The sequence below is a fragment of the Hemicordylus capensis genome, chromosome 2, assembly GCF_027244095.1.
Source record: "Hemicordylus capensis ecotype Gifberg chromosome 2, rHemCap1.1.pri, whole genome shotgun sequence".
Classification (NCBI taxonomy): Eukaryota; Metazoa; Chordata; class Lepidosauria; order Squamata; family Cordylidae; genus Hemicordylus; species Hemicordylus capensis.
In genome coordinates this window covers 263,603,816-263,620,953 of record NC_069658.1, presented here as the reverse complement: position 1 = coordinate 263,620,953, position 17,138 = coordinate 263,603,816, and the positions used below count along the sequence as shown (strand labels likewise).

General features: G+C 43.1%; 1 protein-coding gene and 3 non-coding genes across 4 annotated transcripts; all 4 read left to right on the top strand.

The window, feature by feature from the left end:
* Positions 1-1,098: 1,098 nt before the first annotated feature.
* On the top strand, positions 1,099-1,207 carry TRNAL-CAA (transfer RNA leucine (anticodon CAA)). The gene is made up of 2 exons: positions 1,099-1,136; positions 1,162-1,207. It is a non-coding gene; the product is annotated as a tRNA-Leu (tRNA).
* Positions 1,208-1,765: 558 nt separating this feature from the next.
* TRNAE-CUC (transfer RNA glutamic acid (anticodon CUC)) lies at positions 1,766-1,837 on the top strand. Its single transcript has one exon. It is a non-coding gene; the product is annotated as a tRNA-Glu (tRNA).
* Positions 1,838-11,810: 9,973 nt separating this feature from the next.
* Positions 11,811-12,853, top strand: LOC128341847 (histone H2B.v3-like). Its single transcript, XM_053288444.1, has one exon. It carries the CDS (start codon positions 11,879-11,881, stop codon positions 12,353-12,355), a length of 477 nt encoding a protein of 158 aa, XP_053144419.1. The 5' UTR covers positions 11,811-11,878; the 3' UTR covers positions 12,356-12,853.
* Positions 12,854-14,605: 1,752 nt separating this feature from the next.
* TRNAE-CUC (transfer RNA glutamic acid (anticodon CUC)) lies at positions 14,606-14,677 on the top strand. The gene has a single exon. It is a non-coding gene; the product is annotated as a tRNA-Glu (tRNA).
* The last annotated feature ends 2,461 nt before the right edge of the window (positions 14,678-17,138 follow it).

Sequence of the window (17,138 nt, the reverse complement as noted above, 5' to 3'; positions counted from 1 at the left end):
GGGACAAAGGTCGTATTCTCCAAAATGCACTTTGTCCTTCCTGTGCGCCGCCTAATATATTTTTTCTGGTGCTGCCTCTACTTGTGGATAATAAAATTATGCCCAAAGAATCAGAGGAGCTACTGTTTTTTCATAACCTCAAAACTCCATAAAAAAAACAAGTCCTGTTTGCAGCAGACTAAGAGGAAGAAAAACACATCTGGGACCAAAGGCAGACTTCGTTGCATACTTGATAAAAAATTCAGTTTTGATTGAATTAAAAAGACTGCAATTTTGAAGAAAATGTCACATTTATCGAATAAGCTTAGTCCCCCCCCCCCCCACACAACGCAGGAAATTAACCACAGCTGCTTAATTTACCAATCAGAGTCCTATTAAATTGCTGTCGTAAAACCTGACGAGTTTTTGCGGGGTGGGTGGTGGGGAGACGGTAGGATCTAAGTTTCATCCCGGGAAGCTGGTAGTTTTAGTGTAACTGAAGTTAATGGAACAAGGTTTGCAATACTTTAGAAAAAGTACAATTATTTTGCCCGATCTGTGGTCTGTAATTTTCAATTTTTATATTATGGTTAAAAAAATATAAATAATATAAATAATAGCAAATATATGCACGAAAACATTACAATAGATATGTTTAATTGTGTAATATAGGGTTCAATTACTATATAGATATTAATGATTCAACAGTCAGGAAGAAGCGGTACTCGATTTCACTGCATGAGGGGCGAAAAGAAAGATTGTGCCGTCGAGTCGGTGTTGACTGCGGGCGAACACAGAGCCATGTAGTTTTAAATTTTGTAATTTTGGGGGAGAACGAAAATATAAGCCTCGTGCAGCCGCTCATTAGTTTTCTTCAGGGTATTGTTTTCCTTCGGCACAATCTGATTAGACTCTGATGGAGTCGGTATGAATGAGAGCTGCTGCCTTAAATCCAGCCCTTACGATGGCATTGTTCTTGCGGAAGGGGGAGAGGGGTCTTGGAAGGATTCTTGCGTTGTATGTTTCGCTTAACAGAGACAAACAATACACGATTGCTTATTTAATTGAATGAAAACTACAAGTATTAGGATTGCTTCTTTGAGCTACTTTCATGTGAGTGTCAGGATGGCCGAGTGGTCTAAGGCGCCAGACTCAAGGCTTATACCTTCCCTGCTCTGGGTGTTCTGGTCTCCAAATGGAGGCGTGGGTTCAAATCCCACTTCTGACACATCTCTTTTTTCCCATATTTCGTTTTTTCACACATATTAAGAAGATTTATTAATGTATCGAAGACCTTAAAAATAAAATTGCTTAAAAATAAAATTGTAGCCAAAAAACAAACCAAAAAAATGCCTCGCCTTTTTGGATATGTTACTTTCCGTTTCCGGTATGTATGCTCATAATTTATTTGAAGTTTCCCTTCTTTCTCTTTCAAGATTCTTGTGGAACTGGAGTCTATTTTGTGAGTAAGGGAACAGAGCAGGGATTCAAAGCGAAATCAGTTCTTAACTCTACATTTTAGGGCTGCAAGCCGTCAATTCTTCCGGTGCAGTGCACTTTGACCGAGAGCAGCGAAATGCAGCTTCTAGCTTCAGTTTGTATAGCTTCTGTGCTAGATCGGGGGCGAGATGCAGGCTTTATTTGCTGATTCACAGCGTGTTATAGAATATTTTTTACGGGGCTGGGAGGAGGCTGTTTTTTGTGCTTTTTAAAAGCAACATTCACCATTAGAATAATGCTTGTGTTCTGAATTCTATAAAGACTGTTGCAAAATCTTCTAGCAGCTTCCCTGGTGGTCTAGTGGTTAGGATTCGGCGCTCTCACCGCCGCGGCCCGGGTTCGATTCCCGGTCAGGGAATGTGTATTTTGCTTAAGGGAAACTTTTTCATAAACCATGCTTAATAGTTAATAGAGATTTCGTAGAAATTAAATGTGTTCTGGGAAAACCAGAAATAAGAAACCTTTAAGCTGATTTTGATGTTATATCAGTATTTGTCTGATTTATTATTTTCAGAGTTGTTTTTTTTAAAAAGCCACTAAAAGCATATTCTTTTAAAATTCATTCATTCATTTACTGCATTTACAAACCAATTTTCCTCTAAAGCATGATTTTCCTCCAAGCATTAAAAAACCATATACTTACAAAAAACAAGGCAAAAACGAAATAAAACAGCCAGAGAAATTCTAACAACATTTTCCAGAAATGTGGTGTTAAATGTCCTGGGCATATGTACAATTATTTTTAAAATATGGGCTTGAAATATTAATAAAAACAAATTGCACTAAACCGTAAAAATGCAGGAGTTTGGTGTGTGTGTTCTGCTTCACTTCTAAAGTTCATATTTTAATTTTTAAAATAAATATTATCTATCTATCTAATATACCACCTGACACCAAAGGCTCTAGGCAGTTTGCAAGATTAAACACATCAAAAACAAAATAAGACAAACTGTTAAAACAATTTAAAACATTCAAAGATTACTAAAAGCCTGGCTAAAAAAAGGTGTCTTGAGGGCTCTTTTAAAAGCTGGTAAAATATGTTAAACCACAAACATCTATAGGGAGTGCATTCCATAGCCCAAGAGCAACTACAGAGAAGGTCCATTCCCAAGTTACCGCCAGACAAGTTGGTGGCATCTGGAGATGGACCTCTCTTGATGACCTTAATGTGCAGTGGAGATCATGTAGAAGAAGGCACTCTCCCAGGTAACCTGGTCCTAAGCCATTTAGAGCTTTCAAGGTAATTACCAGCACTTTGTATTTTGCTTGCAAATCTATTGGCAGCTAATGCAATTGTTTTAAGACAAGCATAATATGGTTTCTCCAAGAAACCCTGGAGACCAATCTGGCCAATGCATTTTGAACCAACAGAAGTTTCTGAACTACATACAAAGTCAGCCCCACATAGAGCACATAACAGTAGTCAAGCCTAGAGGTTACCAGAGAGTGTAGCACAGTTCTGAGATCATTATCTTTAAGGAAAAGACGCAGCTGTCGTATCAGCTGAAATGGATAGAAAATGCTCCTGGCCAAAGCCTCAACCTCAGCCTGAGAAATCAGAGTGAGGCCTGGGTCCAGAAGCATTTCCAAACTATACACCTGATCCTTTGGGGGAATGCAACTCCATCCAGAGCAGGAGGATCTATCACATCTCTCGAAGTATGACCCCCTCATCAGGGTGAATGCCAAAGAGGTTTTATTAGGTAAAGTTGAACAATACCTAAAGAGGATTACAGAATAAAGATATGCCATATGTACCTTCTGCTCATCAGGAACCCCAGATGACGGTGGACCCCCTGAACCCCTAAATCTAGCTAGTTGCGTAGCACTTTCCTGGGTCTCTAGGTCTACGCTGGAGTTAAAAAATACCGAGGTTAAAAAAGTCTTATACTTTTACAGAACGTATAAACAACACCTGGAGATGGTCTGGTGGGTACACGGTATCCATGTTATGGGTGAGACCCAAACACCTGACCATCTACCAAGGACATTCCAATCAAAATACTGTCCTTGGCTGCACATCTGTCTATCCCTTCTGCAGGTGGTCAGCTAGGGAGTATGTGTTTAAGTAAACCTTATCTCTGCCTTGCAATACTAATGGGTACAAAGATATATGAGGTTCAAAACATTAATACAGGAATGAAAAACATGAATACAGGAATGAAAGTGTGGTGTAGTGGTTAGAGTGCTGGACTAGGACCGGGGAGACCTGAGTTCAAATCCCCATTCAGCCATGATACTTGCTGGGTGACTCTGGGCCAGTCACTTCTCTCTCAGGCTAACCTACTTCACAGGGTTGTTGTGAAAGAGAAACTTAAGTATGTAGTACACCGCTCTGGGCTCCTTGGAGGACGAGCGAGATATAAATGTAATAATAATAATAATAATAATAATACAAGGTCTCAGAGGCGTATCTAGGGAAAATAGCAACTAGGGCAAGCACTGAAATTGCGCCCCTGTCCAAACATCTGACACCCATCTTTCAGATAACTTTACCATAATAACAGCTGAAAAATACAAGTCAAGCTCGTTAATCTTTTAATATTTCAAAAACTATTTAGCAGTGGAGGTAGCCAGACCAAAAAATGCTGGAAAACTACAAATTTCAGTATGCTGGGGCTCATGAAATACCCCAAAACTATGTGGAGGTATACTTGGAAAACTAAACAGAAGTGTCTGTCTAATTCTATACTATGCATTGTAGCATCACTATTACATAAGTTTTTAAAATAAATGGAGAATTTGACTTTTCCCAGATACTCTGAAAACAATTAAAGGATATGCAGAGTAAACTGTGTCACTGCTTGGAATATATTCTAGTATTTCAGAAAGACAGTTAAAATGAGAGAAAGAGAGCAAGAAACTCCCAGTGGGCCTTAATACTAAGGATTTCACACTGATTTAAAGACAAACTCACCATTAATAGCCATATTATTAAGACATCACATGTAACTCTCTGTACACAGTGCCAAATTAAATATGTGTACAGTGATATATTAAATTAAATTATTATTTTTTTACTTGTAGCCCCTTTGGGGGGCTTCCTAAAGGCCGTGGGTGTGTGTGTCTGCAAAGGTCCCCCCCTGCTGGCCTCTAGGGCCTCACAGGGACCATTTGAGCATGTGCACTGACCATTTTTAATTTTTTTAAAAAATGGCCGCTGAAAACAAAATGGCCACCGTGCATGCTCAAATGGCCTCTGCGTGTCCTGGCATGGCCTGGGCAGGCTATTTGAGCATGTACGGTGGCCATTTTGTTTTCAGCAGCCATTTCTTAATTTTTTTTTAATTTTAGAAAATGGCGCCCCCCTTCAAGTGGCGCCCAGGGCACGTGCCCTGCCTGCCCTAACCTAGATACGCCCCTGCAAGGTCTTCAGTGAAAAACAAGATCTCAAGGTTACAAGAGTTTAAAATGAAACCCTTTATATGTACAAGAAGAAGTCTACAAAATCTTATATGTGCAGAGGGGGAAAGTGGACCACACCACTAAACCTCCTTACCATATCTTCTGCCATGACACTACACTGAGTGAACCAGAGCAAGTCAAATTGCACCCTCCAACATCTTGTGTTGGTAAAGGCAAATCTGTGCCACAATATGTGCAGAAGTTTCAAGGCAGCTCTGACCAGGGGCCTAGGGAGCTTGCTGGCAGCTGTGGGACAAGCTTGACTGGTAGCCCCCTTAGTTGGTGGTTGTGTGCGCATGTTAGCGTGTGCCAGCCACAGCCTGTGTGTATGACATCATATGTAGGAGGTGTGGTCACCAGCAGGAAGGCTGGCGAGCTGCCTTTTTGCCTGCTGCACTGAGCACTTCGTTACACACTGTCGGGGTCAGGGCGGGGCGAATTAGTTCTTTCACTGCTCGACTGAATTCAATGGTACGTGAATGAAGGGCCCAGTGCAGCACTCCTGACATGGGGATGGACGAGTGACTCTGGCGCCCCTCTAAAGGTATGGGGGAAAGCCAAGGTGAGCCGCTGGCAGCTCCAGAAGTGCTCAGAGCCGTGGCCACACCACGGCAGTTTCCTATGGTCAGTGGTGTCTGGAATTGCCAGCATGACAGTGGGAGAGAGGTCTCTGGACTCACTGGAATTCAAGGAATCCCACAGGAATTCTGCATCCTCCAAATGTGCTACTCAGTTCAGGTTGTGGTGGAATTCAGCGGCAACCATAGTGGTTCAATGAATACATGTACTGACATTAGGCTGGTCACCGTTTTGACATTCAGTTCTGAATGCCTTTGACTATGTGCAGTGCTCCTTTTCTGTCAAGGGAATTAAAGTCTTGTTTGTTTGTTTTTAAAATGCTCTTTGTGAAAAATAATTCTGAGCAAGTCGAGTCCCTTTTCGTTGTGAAGTGAATGCCTCCTTGCTTGGCTGATTTTGCAGTGCCCTTTGCTGTGGTCCACCTCAGTCACAGCCTGCCAATCTAGGCTGGTCGTGACCCAACAGTTTTTGGCCCCTGCATAATCCTGGACTCCATCTTGTCTTCCATCTTGTTCAGGGCACACAGTCCAGGCAGGTCATCATGACAATGAACATGCAATTCAAAGCAGGGGCAGTGGAAATATTGGGTGTTCACTGGCACAAAAAGTGAAGACAGATCACTGTTTTCCCTGGCCACTTTTTGCTTCAGAGAGGCAAAACAAGGGGGAGGGCAAAAGAGCAGGTTATTACCCAGTCAATGCTCCCCACCCCATCCTGCCACCACAGTCAGGGGCCTAGGGACATTTATTCTCACTTGTTTAAATGTAGCTCCAAAGCCCCTTGTTTAAAGCATCATTTAAAAAGAAGAAGAGAAGCATTTGACTCCAAAGGGACACTTGGGGAAAACATCATGACATGAAAGAGCATGGTTTTGCTGAGATGACAAATAGCTTGTTCAGTATGGGAGATCATAAGAAATTTAAATCTGACGAGAGAGAGAGTAAAGGGGAACCCCTTTTCTTGTTTGACAGGGGGTGGGATGAGATAGGGTCCATATCTTATAACCTTGTGGTAATGCAGAGGTTCCCAACCTTGAGTTCCCAGATGCTGTTAACTACAGCTCCCATCACCCCCAGCCACAATTACTAAAGGGGAGAAGACTGGGGATGATGGGTGTTGTAATCCAACAGCATTTGGGGACCCAGGGTAAGGAACCCCTTCGGTAAGTTTAATAAAGTAGACCATTTTTTCAGCTGGCCTGCTGTTATGCCTTTAACAGTGGCTTGTTCTCCAGCAATCAGCGGGTTAAGCTTTTCATGAGATAATCATTAATCAACTGCAAATTGCTGCAGATTGAGCCATTTTGAAAAAGGGACTGGTTGAAAAGTTAACAATCTTTCCAAAATGCCATCTAAGTCCAGCACTCCCTGGGACTATCCCAAGCAAAGACAGATGATATCCAATCACACATGTCTTCAAACCCTGTTTTGGTGTAGAACATAATGTTCTGGGCATGATAGTTAGAATTAAGTTTGATGGATCTCATATTTACTCTCTCAGAATTAATCAATATGTGCAGTTTTTAAAGACTGATCAAAAAAATCAACTGTCAGAATCTGTGTAACTGTCTCAGGCAGGAGCTAGTTAAAAGTCATAAGCAGATAATAGCAAAGAATAGGTCATAATCACATTCACTGTTAACAATGGTACCTTAGGAACAGTGAAAACAGATGCCACCCAATCAGCACTTGCCATGCAGACTCTTCATTTGCATGTTATTGTCTATAACTGACCATGCTGGCAAAGTTCTGGTGACATTTGAAGGCAGGAGCTGGAACAGAACAGAAGGCAAGAAACAACAGAACAGAATAATGGCTGCCAAACAACAAGTTAAAAGGAAGGTCGGGGCTCTGAAGAGAAAGAAGCTCCAAAAAAAGCACCTACAACCCAAACGCAAACAGAAGAAGCTCCAGCCTCAAAGACGCAAGAGGCCCCAGTCTTGTCTTACGCATGGGATCAAGCAGGCACCGAATGCAAAGGTAGCAAGGGGGAGACTAATAAGGATTTGTTCGCCAAGGCTCTTCACATCCAAGATGCTGCGGCCCGTGCTAAGGGCATACATTGAGGCCAAGAGCATGGGCTTGGTGAAGACCTTGTTAACAGATGTGTACAATCACGTTGCCACTGACGTTGAGACCATGAGCAAGAAGAACCAGCCCTCCACCATCAGTTGCACTGATGTACAAGCTGCCTTGAAAGAAGCAATGGCAAAGGAATTGGCTAAGCACACATCGGCTGAGCCCGTCAGCAGCCAGTGTGCTTAGAAAAATAGAGAAACCCCTCTCCTTCTCCCTCAATGAACTCCAACTGGGACAAGAAGGAAGAAGACCAAGTTGCCCTGAAAAAGACGCTAATAGCCAAGATCGTTTAAAGAATTTTGCTGCCTTGATATGTCCAACCAATCCTGTAATCTACCACCTTTGAAGACACTAACCACCTCACCTTCATTGTCAAGCAGTCACACATGGATGCACTAAAGGACTGTTGCTTTTCTACTGAGTTGGTGTATTACTATCTAGAAGTGGAAAGGAAGTGACTATTGGACTGTATAGACTATATATGGTAGAGATTTCCCATCTCCATAAACCAGAACTAGCAGGGTCTGAGTGAAGAGAACAGCTATGATTTTAAAAAGAAGATAAAGAATTGTTTGTAAGGTGGTTTCCAGAAAGAAAAGAAGCGTCAGTTATTATCTTGTTGTTCCAATAAAACAGGATTTTTGCAGCTTTCGTCACTGAACCCTGTGTAGTGTGTTTAATTTGGGGAGCTTTGGTTGGGTGGTTAGCGACTGAAAGTATAGTTATGTAGAATATAGAACAAATATATAACTGGCATAAATTAAGGAGGAATCAAATAAATGGATGTTTAGCTGTGCCCTGAAAATGTATTTCAGATGTGCACTTCTGTTATGTGGCAACTAATGCACACTTTCTCCACTTTTGTCCTTACACAAAGAACCGGTTCAAATGATACCAGCCTCAGCACACATGAAGAAAGAGAGGGCTCCCCAAGAGTGTGCCTATCAGGACACCCTACTGGCATGTCCCTTGATCACATGTGAGGGCTGCTAATCTGAATGGCCCTCAAACACACACACTCCAAATACTTTTTGAAACAAAGGACACATTGGGAGGGCATTGGGATGTCTGTGGAGGACCTCCCCATGGGCGTGCTCTTGGTGTGCTCCCTCTTCGTGTGTGGTGGGGCTGGAATTGTCTGAACCACCCCAAAGTTAGGGAGCATTCAGAGAAAGCCAGTAAGAACTGCCATTGGCATTAGGAATTGCCAATGCTAGGTGGTGTACAGGACATAAAAATGACTCAATTTTCATCTGGTTGCAGAGCTGAACTCCTTTAGGAGACAATGTGAGCTCTCTAATAACCCATCTAGATAACTTTGCCAGGTCACAATTCCTGTACACAATGCTTATTCAGGTCTTTCTGGCGAGATTATATAGCTATGCAAACCCTTGATTGCCTAATTCTGTATAACAGCGTAGCAAGGGGTAGGTTTTAGTGACATGGGTGGACTAGGGAAATGATGTAACAGTTGCTCACTTGAAGAGCAGGAAGAGATGGCAGTGGTGGCAAGCAGGATATATGGACATATTTTGAAGAGCACATCCTGTTGGGCAAAAAGGGCAAATGGGTGATCTGAGGTTTTCCCTTAAATTGACAAGAAGCAACATTCATTCATTCATTCATTCATTCATTTGATTTCTATACTGCCCTTCCAAAAATGGCACAGGGCGGTTACATCCATTTACATCCATCATGTTTAAATGCCCCTAGAATATAATTTCTAGCTGAGTTTGGACAGGGTAGGCAACCTTGGTTCTCCAACTGTTGAACGACAATTCCCAATGTACACAATGTGCAGAAGCTGTGAAAAAGGCCAATTCTATGCTTGGAATAATTGTATTTATTTAACAGATTTATATACTGCCCAAATCTTATGTCTCTGGGCGGTTTACAATAAAAACAGTACACATTAAAACAATTAAAAGATTACAACTTTAAAAGAATTAAAAATTTAGCACAAGTGAGCATGCAGTCCATAGGATTATCTTTCTTGCCTCTAAAAGGAAGAAAACAATTTGTCCTAGCCAGGCAATAGATTGTGGACTCCTAAGGGATACTCTGTGCAAACATAATTAAAAGCATGATTTTGAGGAGAAGGAAAACAGTTTTCTGGGATTCAGACCTCAGAAGTTTTAATTTGATATGATAAAGTTGGAAAAGCACTCCATGCTAAAGACAATTTCTTCCCACAAAGAAAGTGCATGTGGAATCCCTGTGGAAGCACAAGCTACCATTGAATGCACTTTCCCACACAGACTCATTCCAAGAAAGGCCCTCCTTGTTCTTGTTTGATGAGGAACTGCAGCCAAGAAGTGGGAAAGAAAGCCCTGATGCTGTTGATATGTGCAATATAAACCTTCTTGGAGATCGTATGTTGCTTTTTTAGAATAATTAGCACCATTATGGAATAGCTTCCTCCTTTGGGGACAGGGAACCATTTTATTTACCATTTATTTTTCTATGTAAACTGCTTTGTGGACTTTTGTTGAAAAGCAGTATATAAATATTTGTATTCGTATTCAGGTGATAGCAGCAGCCAAAATTTGTACCTATCAGGAAAACTGTGCACTGTGATTTATGGGATGCTTGTCAGAGGGTTTGCTAGTGTCATTCCAATGATAGCCAATGCAAAGAATGCCATCATTCTTGGTTCTTTAAAAATGGGAATTGAATTTGGAAATGAGGGACACTTTCACTTAAGGATCCATGCATAGCTAGGGTTTTTCTTTCAGCATGTGATGGCAGATTTATTTATTGAATTTTTATACTGCCTGATATAGAAATCTCTAGGCGGTGCACAAATTAAAACATAATATAAAATATAAAACATTTAAAATTCATAAAACAAAAATCACAACAGAGAAAAACACATTATAATTTAGAAATTTAATTTTGAGGTCTGTCTCACAAACCAAAGTAAAAATTGGTTTACTGTATCAGAGCAAGGATTAGGATGGCCCAACTTCCACCTGGTCTTGCTACTGTGCCTTTAACAGCAGCCTGCCCTACACTTATCAGGTGAACATTTTCATGGCATGATCTGCAGCAGCAAACTGCTGCAGATCAGTCACAGGCACAGCAGCATGGAGTGACTGGCACTCTATCACCACCATTAGGCGTGCCTTTGGACTCTCTAGGAAAGGCTGCAGATGCCCATCTGGAGAGATGCCCCTGGGTAATTTTGGAGCCTGGACCAAAAGACCTTTGGAGGCCCCCTTCCCCTGCAAATTAAGTATTATCATGCTCCGCCAGGTGACCACACCACTTGGGACAGACTAAAGAGGATTTGGCCCCCGCCCCCCCGGGGCTGTGTTGGCTCTGGAATTCGGCCCCAAAGTCCAGGGGTAAGAGGAGCGCCTCTGCCCATCTGCTGCTCGTTTGACTTTGTTCTCATGTAGAAAACCAGATCTTGGGGCAGCTGATAGCCAGGTTTAAGCTTGATAAAGTACTTTTTCATTTTCTTATAATATGCCAGGGATTGTGGTGGTTGCGCCATCCTTTGGAGGCAGCTTTTCATTGCAAAACTAGAAATGCAAAGGTGCAGTCTGCTAGTAATCAATGAGTGGCAGAACTGACAGTCATCATAAATGCATGCTCTCTTTGGACACAAAATCTTGTGTTGCTCAGGCCTGATAGTTGGCAACACACTGCTAAGGTGGTGGGTGGTAGGGAGGTGGGTTAATTCCTTGTGGCCTTTGCAGGACTAGTGAGGCAATAGCAGAGACCAGAGTGCTGGGAGGGGGATTTTTTTACACCTGCTTTCCCCCAGCATCTCCTGCAACCAACTCCAGTGTTTATGGGATGCACTGAAGGACCACTGCTCTTCTATGGAGTCTACCAGGGATACTAACTGACAGTGGAAAGGAAGCAACCATGGAGAGAGAGAGAGAGAGAGAGAGAGAGAGATTTGTGAATTTGACATGAAAATGCTGATTCTGAAAGACAGAGCCAGTTGATGCTTCTGTCCAGAGGCCTAAAAGACTCAAGGAATGTTCTGCTAAAAGAATGAGAGGAGAAGATAAACTGCAGCAAAAACCTCTAGACAGAATATCACTTTAGGCTTTTCATTGCTCTATTTTAGCACTGCAATTTTTTATTTTTTTTTATTTTGGAAAGGCAGCAAATGAACATTCTACAGAAATAAATAACTGGATTACAGCAAAGAGTAGGTCATAATCACATTCAACATAACAATGGTTCCTTGGTTACAATCCAGGCAAATGCCACCCAATCAGCACACTCTGTGCAGGCCCTTCATTTGCATCCTGTTATCTATAATTGACCATGCCTGGTGACACTTGAAGACACGGGCTTGAGGAGAAAAGCACAGAACCATGGCTGCCAAACAGCAAGGCAAGAAGAAAGCCAAGGCTGTGAAGGGAAGGAAGCCCCAGAAAAAACATCAGCTGGCTAAACGGAAGCAGATGAAGTTCCAGCCTCGAAAACAGAAAAAGCTCCAGTCTCGTCTGAAGCACAAAGCCAAGGCAGTGAGCACAGAGCAGCCAAAGATCTGTTCGCCGAGACTCTTTGCGTCCAAGATCCTGCGACAGATGCCCAAGGTGCGTATGGAGGCCAAGGCAAGGGGCCTGATGAAGACCTTGTTGACAGACCTATATGACCACGTGGCAACCGAGGTCCAGACCTTGACCCAGAAGAGCGAGCCCTCCGACATCAGCTGCACCCATGTCCAAACGGCCTTGAAAGATGCTATGGCAAAGGAGCTGGCCAAGCACATGGCTGAAGAAGCCCCTCCCACCCACACTAATACCAGCCCTAGCCCCAGCCCCAGCCCCAGCCCCAATTGTGCTTAGAGGAACGTCTCTCACCTTCTTTCTCCCTGGGTGCACTCCAACAGGGAGAGGAACAAACATTGCCCTGAGAAAGATCCTAATCTTCAAGAGACTTTAAAATATTTTGCTGCCATTAATATGTACAAGCAATCCTGGAATTTACTACTTTCATTTTGAGACACCGGCGTCACCTCCAACAATCTTTATTCCCAAACAGGCATGAGGTTTATGGGATGCACTGAAGGATCACGGCTCTTCTAGGAAGTCTGCCAGAGATACTGACAGTGGAAAGGAAGCAACCATGGACTCCATATATTTGAGATTTCCCATTACCATAAAAAGCAGCGGAGACTGAAAAGAATAGCCATGATAAGAAAAACAAGATAGGACTGAAAGGATTGCTGTGAGGTGGTTTCTGAAAGAAAAAGATGCACCATAGATTATCTTTATTCCGTTTAAACAGGATTTTAGCAGCTTTATATTCCCTTCTTCCAATAAATCATGATTTTAAGAACTTTATTCAAGTGTATGTATTTTTAAAAAGTAAAATCTGGGAATTCTGGTTAAGAACATGAGAACAGCCTTGCTGGATCAGGCCCAAGGCCTATCTAGACTAGGATGGGTTAGATAGGTAGGATGGTTAGTGACTGTAAACCTAGTTATATAAGATGTTAATAGACACACAAGTGGCATAATCTTAAATAGAAACCGGATAATTGAACTTTTAAGTTATCCCTTGAAAATATAGGTCTCCAAGGAGAACTGGCCAGTATTGCCCACATTTCCCATGGAGACATTCAGTTCTATGAATATTGATGCAGCCCTTCACTTTTTTTGTGCTTACAAAAAGTTAGGCAAGGTTCAGGTACTAATACCAGTAATAACTACCATATGCACTGTGGCCAGGTATGTGGTAGGTGCTGCACAGATCGTGCAAAAGGCACCGTTACTGCCCAGATGATTTAACAAATATCCAGGGAGTTCTGTTTAGGTTTTTAATTGCTTACAGAGCTGAAGCGCTCCTCCTGTCGGTCTAATTTACCCCGCCTACGTTGCCGGGTAATATTTGTCGAAATATGTAATAATTAGTCCTTTATGTGATTGGCTAAAGGAGCCATGTCCGCACAAATCACCAATCAGAGGCGTTCGAGTAAGAGGTGGGGACTGGGCGGAAATATTATATTGCCAATATATATGACTTCCTCTCAGGTTGTGAAGCTGATGATGCTATAGTACGCGTAGGGCTGATGTTGGTCTAAGCGTTTAGAAAAGCTGGTTACAACGATCTTGCCAGATCTGTTTTAATCTTTCAGACAGGATCGCGGGATCGCCAAGAAGGAACCCAGAGATGTGGAGAATTGAGATAAACCACATGCACCTTGGCTTCAAGTTGCTTCCGCAAGGCAACTCTTGTTGCAGATGGAGACGTGATGCTTTACCTCCCTCGATTCATCGGTCTTCTTGCTTTTAGGAATGAGAACGGCCGTCTCTGGTGAAGCACTGAGGAGCACCATCCTGCCCCTCTCGATTGCTGGCTGACTCGATTGACTTGTTTGACTTTTTCTCGTTTTCTAAACGTGGCCACCAGCAAAGCCAGTCTGGGATATCAAATAAATAGCTTTGAGAACAGCGCTTAGATTACTTTGCGCGCACTTGCCCCGTCTTGCAATACCATGTGGAGTACGCTAAGCGTCAAGCTGTTGAACTGAGTCGTCTTTTGCTCTTCATATGGAAGAGCACAGGTTCAAATCAACATCCTTTCCCGTTTCCTTTCGCACAATTAGCCCAGTCCTTTCTCTCCCTCTCCCACCCTGCCCACACATTTCCTCCGCGGAAATTATGTCTATTTGCAGACCGCAAAGGTAAAGATCTCATAAATAAAAAACCGCTTTCCTATATTTGTTAACTTAGCACTTGGTTAACTATGTGGTTATGTTCGCAATTTTTTGGAAAATTCCTTGTTTCACCTATAAATTCACTATAATATCTCGTCCTGTAGAGAGCTAAGCAGGAGTGGAAGCGGATACTTTAGCTTAGGGAGTGCGAAGTGTCAAGGTTTCTCGTGAAGCTTTAACTAGCTAGAAAAGAAAGCAAGCTTACAGTTGATGGCCGCCGTTTGGCGGGATTTTGTTGTTGCTTATCGAACAGGACAATTCCACGTATGGGGAGTTTTATTTCGTCAAGCCTCAAGGCTTTTGTGTGTCAAGAATTAAAAAAGAAATATGACACAATACTGACATAGACAATGCATTAAAAGCTTTCTTTATAGTTTCCCTGGTGGTCTAGTGGTTAGGATTCGGCGCTCTCACCGCCGCGGCCCGGGTTCGATTCCCGGTCAGGGAAAATGTTTTATAGTTCCTAGTTTGAAAACATTCTTATAGCTAATCACAATATAAAATAAGTTGTGTAACAGAAGGCATTTAGTAGCTCACTTTTTGTTTGTGAGAGCTGTGCATCGTAATGTTGGATCTGAATTTGAGACAGAAAATTAGTAAAATAATATTGAATAACGAATTAGCATTAAATCCCTTGGCAGAGAAGGGCCTGGGTGGGTGGAGAAAAGTGAAATCCTTTTCTGAACTGAGCTGATTGCAATGTTATTTCAGTGTTGGATATTCATTTGATTATTTTGATTTTGATTTCTTTTAAAAGCAGTATATAGGATCATGTTTCTCCCCTTTAGGAAGAAAGCAATTTGAAACAGGTAAGACATTACCTGTTGACTCTGTGGATAGTGAGCATTCTGGACAAGCATAATTAAAGAGCCTGATTTTGCTGATGGAAAACATCACTTCCAGGGCTCCAGATCAACATACGAGATCAAGGTTTAATCCAATAAAGTGAAGAAGAGTGGAAAAGCACTATATTCCCAAGACACTTTCTTTAAGTGGAGAGTATGAACGTGCATGTAGGTCCATGTTACAGATAGGCAACATTTAGGACAGAACACAGCATTGGAGAGTTCCCAGATGGTGATTTTACACTGGAAGAGCAGGTGTGCGTTCCCATATCCATATTTAAGTTGAAGTCTCTTTGAGCTATCCAGGAGCACTCCATGCATGATTTACTTTTTTCATTGCACATTGGTGCTTATTAGCCCGATTTATGTCTGGGGTAAAAACTTTGAAATATCCCTAATGTGCTGTACTTCACCCCTCTTAATCCTACAGTAAGGCCTGCTGTCTGGGAAACTCCTGGAGGCTTTTCAGACAGCAAGCTTTGCAGCAGGTTTCCAGAGGCGCACCTAGGTAATTTTGAAGCCTGGACTAAAGGCCTTTGCAGGCCCTTCTCCCCTGCAAATTAAGCATCATCATGCTCTGCCGGGCAACCACACTACCCAGGACAGACTAAAGAGGATTTGGGGGGCCCCAGGGGTTGTGGAGGCCCTGGACTTTGGCCCAGAGGCCCAGGGGAGAGAGCGCCTCTGCGGGTTTCCCGTGAGGCTTTGCTGCAAGTTTGGGGCATAACAGATACTCCGATACAAAAAGAGGATTTTTTTTTTACTGTGGACATAAATTGGGCTAGGTTCCAATACAGAAGGAAAAACCCAAATCATTTGTGAACTTGTCTCTGAAATATTGCATGGACTTTGGGGTAAATCTGGCTGATATGTGAACGCACACCCACCCTCCCAAAGTAAAGTCACCATCTGAAAAAGCTCTAGTCTGCAGAGTTCATCCTAAACTGCAGGGGGCAGTCATGTGCATGCTGAACCAAAAGTTAAACTAGCATCCGAGTACATAACAATTCAAGTTGTCAGAACAGGAGATTTGAACACTTGCTCTACTTCCAAATTTTGAAGATTTAATTAATTCATTTTAAAAAGAACCAACCTGTGGAAAAGGTTCAGTTCAATCTATTTATGGTCACTGACCAGAGCCGGTTAGGGTTAGTATAGAGTACAAGAAGACTCATCTCCTCTCTCTTGCTGACTCATATTTGCTCATGAAGAAACAGACATGTTCCCTAATGCCCAACTGCCCCATTCTTTGCTTCCTGTCCTTTAGATCAGGCACAGAGCGAGGCTGGCGGCGGCCCATGTTCTGCCGCCGCCATGGCCCCCTGGCCCCACCCTCTGCGTCTGACATCAGACGCCAGATGCAGGGGCTGGCTAGCCAAGCCACCACGTCTAGTGTCAGGCACGGGGACATGGTTTACCTCCCAAACGGGGCCGCGCAGCTCCGTTTGGAAGGGAGATTGGCTCGCACTGTGTTGGGCAGCACAGGCTGGAGTGGCTTTAAAGGCAGGGAGAGCTGTTCCGGCTGCACTGCCAATGTGTTGTGCACTGATCTCCCTCCCAAATGGGGCCATGTGGCCCCGTTTGGGAGGGAGATCAGCCCCACTCCTTGCGTTGGCAGCGAGGCCAGGAGCGGCGCTCCCTGCCTTTAAAGGCCTTGGGAGTTTTGCTCTAGCCCGTGCTGCCAATGCAGTGTGGGCCGATTTCATTCCCAAATGGGGCCACACGGCCACATTTGGGACGGAGATCAGCGCACAACGCATTGGCAATGCAGCCGGAATGGCTCTCCCTGCCTTTAAAGCCACTCCAGCCTGCGCTGCCAACACAGACGTGGGGTGTGTGTCAGGCCTTTGAGGCATGTCCCTTGATTGGTGGCAGCCTGGGTTCTTTGAACCTGTTTGCCCAATAGTGGCTCCACCCCTGCTTTAGATACCTGTTAATAAGAGGACCCAACCTCATATCCAGTGACTTCTAAGTTTATTCAAGAGCCTATGGTGAGGGACTTTGTCTTCAACTGTACAATGTCTACCAGGTCACCCCTATCCACAGGCTTGCAGACATTTTCAA